General features: G+C 43.3%; 1 protein-coding gene across 23 annotated transcripts in view; it reads left to right on the top strand.

Annotated features, from left to right (window-relative positions):
* The window catches only part of HDAC4 (histone deacetylase 4), a 415,745-nt gene that overhangs the window by 58,792 nt on the left and 349,274 nt on the right, over positions 1-7,679 (top strand). For 9 of the 23 annotated variants that reach the window (XR_008467801.1, XM_054209774.1, XM_054209773.1 and 6 more), the window contains exon 2: positions 445-615. The exons of the other annotated variants lie outside the window; for them this stretch is intronic. Coding sequence is in view for 8 of the 9 variants with exons in the window: in XM_054209774.1 (XP_054065749.1) it covers positions 445-615 (171 nt within the window). In the remaining variant the exon portion in view is untranslated. The remainder of the gene's footprint in view (positions 1-444; positions 616-7,679) is intronic. 23 annotated transcript variants of the gene reach the window in all.

Here is a 7,679-nt window from a genome sequence, read left to right as displayed (position 1 = left end):
TTGCAGAAAACAATAACCTGTTGAAGTGAAAGTAATAGCTTTAAAAGAAATTGGACTGTCTTTTCCGAAAATAGGATCTGGATACCAAGTTTACTATCAAAATAGTCAAAAAGACTAGTGCAGATATGCTTAAATAAGGATTTATAGCGAATGAAACTGAGAAAATTGGCATTATGTTTTTTCAAACCATGGAAGAATGGCACGGAAAAAAATTGCCGCTCTCGTCTGTGTCTGCACACAGCTGCACGCCGAGGCTTTGCAGCTGTATTTTCCGAACATCTTTCCAAAACTCACCTAGGGTTTCCAGTTAAAGACATTGCAGCTGCTAATGGTTCTGCCGGTTGATAGCAGCTGCTGTATTGACAAGTGCATTTTTATCAGGGGAGATGCCGATGGAGTGGAAATGAGCGAGAAACAACTGTTTATATAATCCGTGCCCTATAGATCAATTACTGCAGAAACACGCCGTTGGCTTGTCTGCAGCAGGACGCACCTTGAACTGCACTCGCTATGAAGAGCTGCAACCCCGAGCAGCAGTGTCTTCCGAGAAGTGCCAGCCTGAGCCCCTTCATGTTCTCCTGGTGCCAGCAGGGACCTGGGAAACGGCTCTTTTATGTGAGTGTAGTTCCCACAATCATCAACGCAGGTGCCACGAGAGTCTCTCTACTCCTGTTTGTTTGGGGGTTTGAAAAGTGCCCCTTCCTTACCTGGAACTCTGCTGTACAGGACTTCATGCATATGATAACATTTCCTTCTTATTTCTTACCCTAATTGCCAAATTGATATTCAAGCAACATAAATGATTTACCACCCAGAGCTCTTCTGGGACTCTTGTAGCAACTCTTATTCCTAGTACATCTAGAAAATTCTCTCCAGTTTTACGTTCAATATTCAGAGTTGGTGATTCTTTAAGTTGTGATTAAAACGGCATGTGTCAGAACATGCTGGAGGTCAGCTCTGGAGATATGTTTCTGCATGGCGGTCACAATTCTTGCATAATTTAAGTGGTTGAGATGTTTTTAATCAGAATTGTTGACAAGCATGCAAAAAATAAACCGGTACTAAGAGTTTCAGCTACGCAAAGTACAGAGGAGTAAAGGTATTGCAGCCTTGAGCCACAGCATTTATGGTGATCCCTGATTTCTTAATTGCTTCATCCTATTTTCCCCCTCATAGCCTAGTAACTCATTACACAGACAGTAAAGCTTTCTTTTTTCTGGATTGACCGTGAGCCAGAGGTTACTTCCACGGTAAGCTTTTTGCAGCCAGATGAAGACACTGATGACCATGTCAAGGACTCTTGCTTTTGCTGACTTGCAGTAAATTGGGATGTTTTTCTTTACCGTAATGGGGGTTTGGGAAGCTCTTACTTGAGCATTCCTGTTGAAGTTGGATTGGGAAGTCCTGGGAGGGTTTTGCTGTGCTGCAGGATCACTTGCTTGGATAACTTCCCTCCCCAACAGAATGCTGTCGATTTAGCAAAACCAAATTTCCTTTCCCTAATTGTTATTTCTTACTCCTTTCTCTGTTCCTCCTCGTTTCTGTTTCTAAAGCAGAGGTTCTCTAATGTCAGAGAGAAGGGCTCAAGCAAAATCTGTTACAGGTTTTGTGTTGTTATTTTTTTCCCAAATCTCTGAAGGTTTTCAAACACCACTCCTGCTTTAAATTTCTAAAACAAAAAAAAAAACAACCTGTACTTCTGCTTCGGGTTAGAAGTTATCCATGTGCAACTCTTCCAGAGGTGTGAGCACACTTCCTTGTACTGGTGGCTCTTTCATCTTCTTTGCTGTCCTGAGATATCTAACGTGGCAATAAAATACCTAGTGCTGCCCTTGGTGCTTAGACAGTTCTTGCCAACTCTTAACGCTAATTAAGGTGGTGGTGGGGAACACCCTGAAAAAGATCTGCGCTCTGAATGTGCTTCTCATATTTATGTAGCATACAAGTTTTATTGACTTTAGTTTTTTAATGTGTCCGTTATTCACAAGTGGTAAAGCTCTAAGAGCTGTCCTGGTCGTGCCAAACAAGTGTCAATAAAACCTCCAACCACATTACTTACTAGATGCTGTAATTTGCTGTCTTTTTTTAAAACAAAAAAAAAAAAATTCAAGACCTTTAGCAAAAAGACAGGTACTTGGGAGAGAGGAAGATATGCTGTTACTGCACAGGATTTAAAAAGAAGAAAATCACTGCCAGAAATGAGACCCTCTCTAAATAAACAAGACAGCTTTTTTTTCCCCAGTTGTAAACTGGTCTTGTTGCCATAACCTAATTACAGGTAGTAAACTGTGTTGTGGGCTTTGGTTGTGGATGGTGCTTCTAGAGCCTTATTTTTTATTGTGCAAAGAAGCTCTTGTGGTAAGCGGACCAGGATGCTGGTCTTGTCTGGGAGACTGTGCTGGGGGAATTGGGAAGCATGGCCCAAAGAGGATTTGCTTGAGAGAACTATTTTTGAATTATATTCTTCAACATTGTTAAACTCCCGTGATGTAAGCCTTCAAAAAAAACAAATTCAGGAGAAATCATCTCAGATTGCACCATGTCTTTTCTCTGTTAAATAGCAGCCATTAAAAAAAAAAAGTGAAATGGTTTTAGGCCGCTCTAAACTACTTTGCTGTTTGATACCCAATAATCCTTCCACAATTTTGGAAGGGGACAGCTGCAGCTATCAGGTTTTAGCCTGCCAGGCATCCCTTAAACTCATTTTGTTTTTTAAGATATTTCTGCAGGCAACATTCCCTAAACCATGCTTTGTGCCCATCTTGGGCAGTGGAAAAATCAGTGGGGCAGGAGACTTTATGTGGGGGGCTGTTCAGTGGGGTCCCAACCGTAGTCCTTCTGAGGTGTCTGAGTCCTGCTTATGGTTCAGGTGGGTCCTGTAGGAAGTTCCTGAGCTGTGCAATGCGGGGGATCCTGAATTGCCCATGGCTTCTCGGAGTCCAGGGTACCTCAAAGTAGCACTAGATCCCCTGAAAAGCCGCTAAATGAGGTATTTGACATAAGAGCAAACAAAATGTGCAATAATGATCTTGATTGGGAGGGAATAAAGGACAAAATCATTGGGGTGATACTGCACAAACTCTTGTTTAAGACCGGGGGGAGTGGGCAGGACTTGAAAGTTTTCAAACTTAGATCATGGCAGTGATGGTATCTGGGGTTTCCCCCACTTCCCATACATAAGCTTAAGTTGTGTGGTGTTTAGATGAAAAATATGGGCAAAGTGCCTGAAATTAAAATCACTTCCCATGCTAAAAAAGAATCTCGAGTCTACTCAGATGTTTCCTCCAATGCCAGTAATTGGATTGTGTGAAATTCTAAAAATGCTGACCAAAGTCGTAATCCATATTGCCCAATGGTGTTCTTTTTGAGTGTGTATTTGGTGGTTTCCTGAATTAGAAGTCATAATTTTATTTGTATATATTGTGTATGTGTGTATATATATATGTATGTATATGTATATAACAATATATACTGCCCTTTGTGACAGTAATTTTTCACAGTGATTAATCCTGATGATGAAATATGTGTGGTCATACATGTACAAAGTACAAAACTTCTGATGTAAAATACTAGGAAAAGACAAAATACAAAAAGGTGATGGAATTGCTTTGAAATATATTTTTTTCTTTTTGTTTCTTCACGAGGTGTCAATGAAAACTTAAGCATTCTTTGCAGCTGGGAAAATGTTTTGTTTTAATTTTAACCCTGCTAATAAAGTCTTGTCATATATGTCAATGAAGCAGAAAGAAAATTACTACAGAGCTAACTGTAGGTTGTCATTAAAGCTGATTTTCTGCATTAAGCCAAAAACAACGCAAGATTTCATTTCTGGACTTCCTAAATACATTAGTCATGCTGATGTTTTCCTAAAACCCAAACCCTAAGAGCTATAGAAATTTACTATGGGGACTATATTTGAAAGTATTTATTTGCTGTTGTCTGTCACCTTGTCCTGATCTTCACACGTTGATCTTCTGCCTTCTCTATTTTTAAGACAATGCGCTTTGACTTCCAGCTGTTGACACTTGCGGACAGCTGCTTGTAGGGTCCTGCCCGAAAAATCCCTTCCTCTCTTGGTTTGGCCAAGGCATTAAGAAGCGATCTGTTGTTTGGAGAGCACAGCTGAAGCCACATCCTGCCAGATTCTTAGGCAGCACTGGAACTGGGGAAAAAATTCTGCCATAACTGCATGGGCACTTACTAGTTTGCTCATACCAATTGAAAACTCAATGCTACTTAAAAAGTCTTCCAACCAAATAATTTGCTATAAACAAAGAAAGGGGAGTTTCCTGGAAGCTGTCTATAAAAAAAAAAAAAAAAAGTAGCAGTTCTTAGGTCTTTGAAGCTCAGATGAAATAACTTGTTCTAGTGCTGTCCCTTTGCTAGCACCCCGTTGTCTGCAGTCTTACGTTTTTACCTACTCTCAAGTATGAGCTGCCAGAAGGTTTTTAGGCATCAGTTATTTTAGTGACTTATAATAGCAGGAGCTCTAGAGTGTATTCAACTCTACTGGCTTGTGTATTTGACATAGCACTTAAAAACAACATGGGACTGGATGTGTTTACACTGAAAAATATTGAGTCAAATTAGCTTTTTCATTTCCTTCTCAGCAACATGCTGCAGTGCTTCATCACGTTAATGATAATGTGTTTCTCAGAAATCTTCTTTCCTTGTTTTCTGCTTCCCACCCCCCCGCCCCCTGTCTGTTTTCATCCTGGTGAATTAGATCTGATGTTCTTGTGTTGGTGGAATGATTGCTCCTTAGGCTGGTCCCAACTGCAGTAATGCAGAGATGTCAAACTTGGGTGCCTCCAACCTTTTAGACTTGTTCCTTTTCAGCCAGGTGGAGGGGGTATGTTACACTGAAAGCACTTTTAGGTCTTACCGTTCAGTTAAAGTCTATTCTCTGTAGTGGAGCAGCACTGTTTAAATATGGCAATAAGTGGCGAAGACAGGACTGGTCCAGGCTGTGGAGGGTCTCTGGGTGGGCAGCTCAGTGCAGGAGCAGACCTGGTGACATGGGCTGTCTCCGTGCTGGCAACAGGTTGGTGATGAAAGGTGTGCACGTGTCTCACTTCGTACCTGCTCTAATCTAGTAGTGTGGGCTGAATACCCCTGGTTCGAGAAGGTCCATTAGGTGTGCTCATGGAGTACCTCTTCTACTGGTTCTTGGTTAACTTTTCTGCAGAGAAATCTAGTTTGTGTGCTAAAACGTCTCTGAGAACATGGTTTAAGTGGTGTGTCCTAGGAGATGCCCTTTGGAAGTGCACTGGTCCAAACTGAAATGTTGATGTGGATGTACGCTGTGTCTAAGGTACTCGCTGATTTATTCTGTTGTTTTCCCAGGATCCTAGATGCTGCTACCAGCTTAGTTTAGTGTTTTTTTCCAGATAACTTCAAGAAAACGGTGGGAGGAGATGAGCCTTGTGGACTTGCGATGGTGGGCGCTTCCATTGCTTAGCCTTTTCTTTACTCGATCCTGAACAGAGCTGGGGGAGCTGCTTTCCCTAGGTCATGGGACCAGACTCCAGCTGGAAGAAGAGGCGAGAGGCTGAGGAAATTAAGGTGGTGACAGAAGAGTCTTCTAAACACTGGGAGCTTGGAGGGCTGTGGGTGATGCATGGATCAGAAAGACTTTTGGGAGCTCAGAGGTGTAGGACGTAGCTCTGTTCCAGCAAAGCCAGCTCAGGATACATGATGATTCATGGATTGCCATGAACTTCGAGGAGCGCAGGTTTGGTGCAGGTGACTGGGCAGATCTTGACTCACTTTTCCAGCTCCTAAAAGGGAAAATTGGTGTCTCATTTAGGCTTAGTACTGGAGAAGAGATGCGTGTTGTTTCAGGTACCCTGGGAACCTAAGTGTCATCAAGGTGCATCTTGGATTTAAGAGTTACTTCCCAAGTTGTGCTTGTCTGAATCTTCTTACCTCTTCAGTTTATTTTGTGCTGTTGGCAGGAACATTGTATATTCCCTCTTGCGTCCTAATTGTTTGCAGGAATGTAACGGTGTCATTTTCATGAGTTAATTATGGCAGAAGTTTGTATGCTGTCATTGTGTGGTGGGGAGAGCTACAGCAGCACAGCACCGGCCTGCTGCTGGTGGCAGGGACCCTCCGGTGGCCCAGTAGCTCATTCACTCACTTCCCACCCTCTTCCAGCCAGGAGGAGAATTGAGATCCTTGTGATCTATGCTGTTTCCCCTAAATTTGCAAATCCAGAGTTTAGTCAGGAGTTCTGACTCCCCTGAGTGCTTTTGTAAGCCCTGTTGGTGCGGTGGTAGGATACCCATCTCTACTTTTGGGTCAGGTGTGGCCTTACTGAAGGAGAAAGTGTGCTTCTGACTCAGCCATCTTCCTGTGAAAGCATGTCAGCTCCTTCAAGAGACGGCTGCATCTTTCTCATGGCATGGCTCTAGACTGCGGACTTTCCAGCTGGACTGCTCTGAGGATGATGACATGGAATCAAGTCATGTGTGCTGTTCATGGTGTCTCTTCTAGGTAAGTTGGACTGAGATGCATGGAGAGTATAGAAAGATCCCAGCTTTATCTACATCTGTGAATGCCCTATGCAAAGCCCACGTGAAATGCAAGGAAAGCGGGACCAGTTCAGGGTCAGCAAGTGGAAGAGCTGTAGCCTGGGATCAGGTCAGATGCTGCTTTTGGCTCTTTCCTGAAAGTATCCTTATGAAACGGGGCAAAATGTTTCTGTCCCCAGTCATGGACCTGCCTCTGTGAAGCTCATGGGAAAGTAAAAGAGAAGGGAAAATGTCTTTACTATAGAGGGAGAGGGAGTACACTTAGATTGGGAATAGAAAGGTCAAAATACGTGTCTGACAGTGTGGCAGCCCTGCTGTCAAAACTGCAGGAAATCAGTGGGGTCTGGTTGTGGGTTATCCCCTAACTCCACAGGGATTATGCTTTAACTCTATTTGACACGCTAATCTTTCCAGCCAAGCTGTAGGGGAAGTGCAGCAAGATGCTAATTACACACTTATGTCTGATGATTTATTACAACTCTGTTACCTAGGAAAATCCAAAATGTCTTTTAGGGGGGAGGAAGGGGAATAAAAAAGCCACCTTATCATGAGTGGTCTGTGTTTGACTCTAATGCTTTTCATGATAGTGCTGAGTGTTTGAGTGCATCAGCGAGTTTGTCCACATGCTGTTTTTATGCAAGTGTTACGGTCTGACAACTATGAATCACCCGCTCAGCTCTTGATTTGCGTCAATCAAACCACATTTAAGAGAGGCTTTGTTCACAGTTTGGAACAGAAGACCAAGGCAAGTGTGTGAGTGACTGCTTCGAGCAGATCCTCTTGAAACTGGGTTCAATAGTCCAGGCTCAAACTCTGGGAAGAGAGCCTGTGGTTTAAGTAGGAGAGGAGAAGTTGATGTTCTTTTCCTTCTGGTCCCCCAGACCCCTTCTTCTGCTACGCTGGGTTATCGCTTAACTCTTTGAATCTAGAGGTCTGGGCTTGTATTGGAGACACCTATATATACCCCCCTCCCTGGGCAGGGACACCTTCCACCAGACCAGGTTGCTCAAAGCCCCGTCCAACCTGGCCTTGAACCCCTCCAGGGATGGGGCAGCCACAGCTTCTCTGGGCAACCTGGGCCAGGGTCTCACCACCCCCACAGTAATACATATGTAGGTTTCATTGTGTAAGCGTGGGGTTTAT

Source organism: Rissa tridactyla, chromosome 7 (genome assembly GCF_028500815.1).
Source record: "Rissa tridactyla isolate bRisTri1 chromosome 7, bRisTri1.patW.cur.20221130, whole genome shotgun sequence".
Taxonomy (NCBI): Eukaryota; Metazoa; Chordata; class Aves; order Charadriiformes; family Laridae; genus Rissa; species Rissa tridactyla.
The sequence above is the reverse complement of the archived record's forward strand: the minus strand, read 5'-3'. Positions and strand labels throughout refer to the sequence as shown.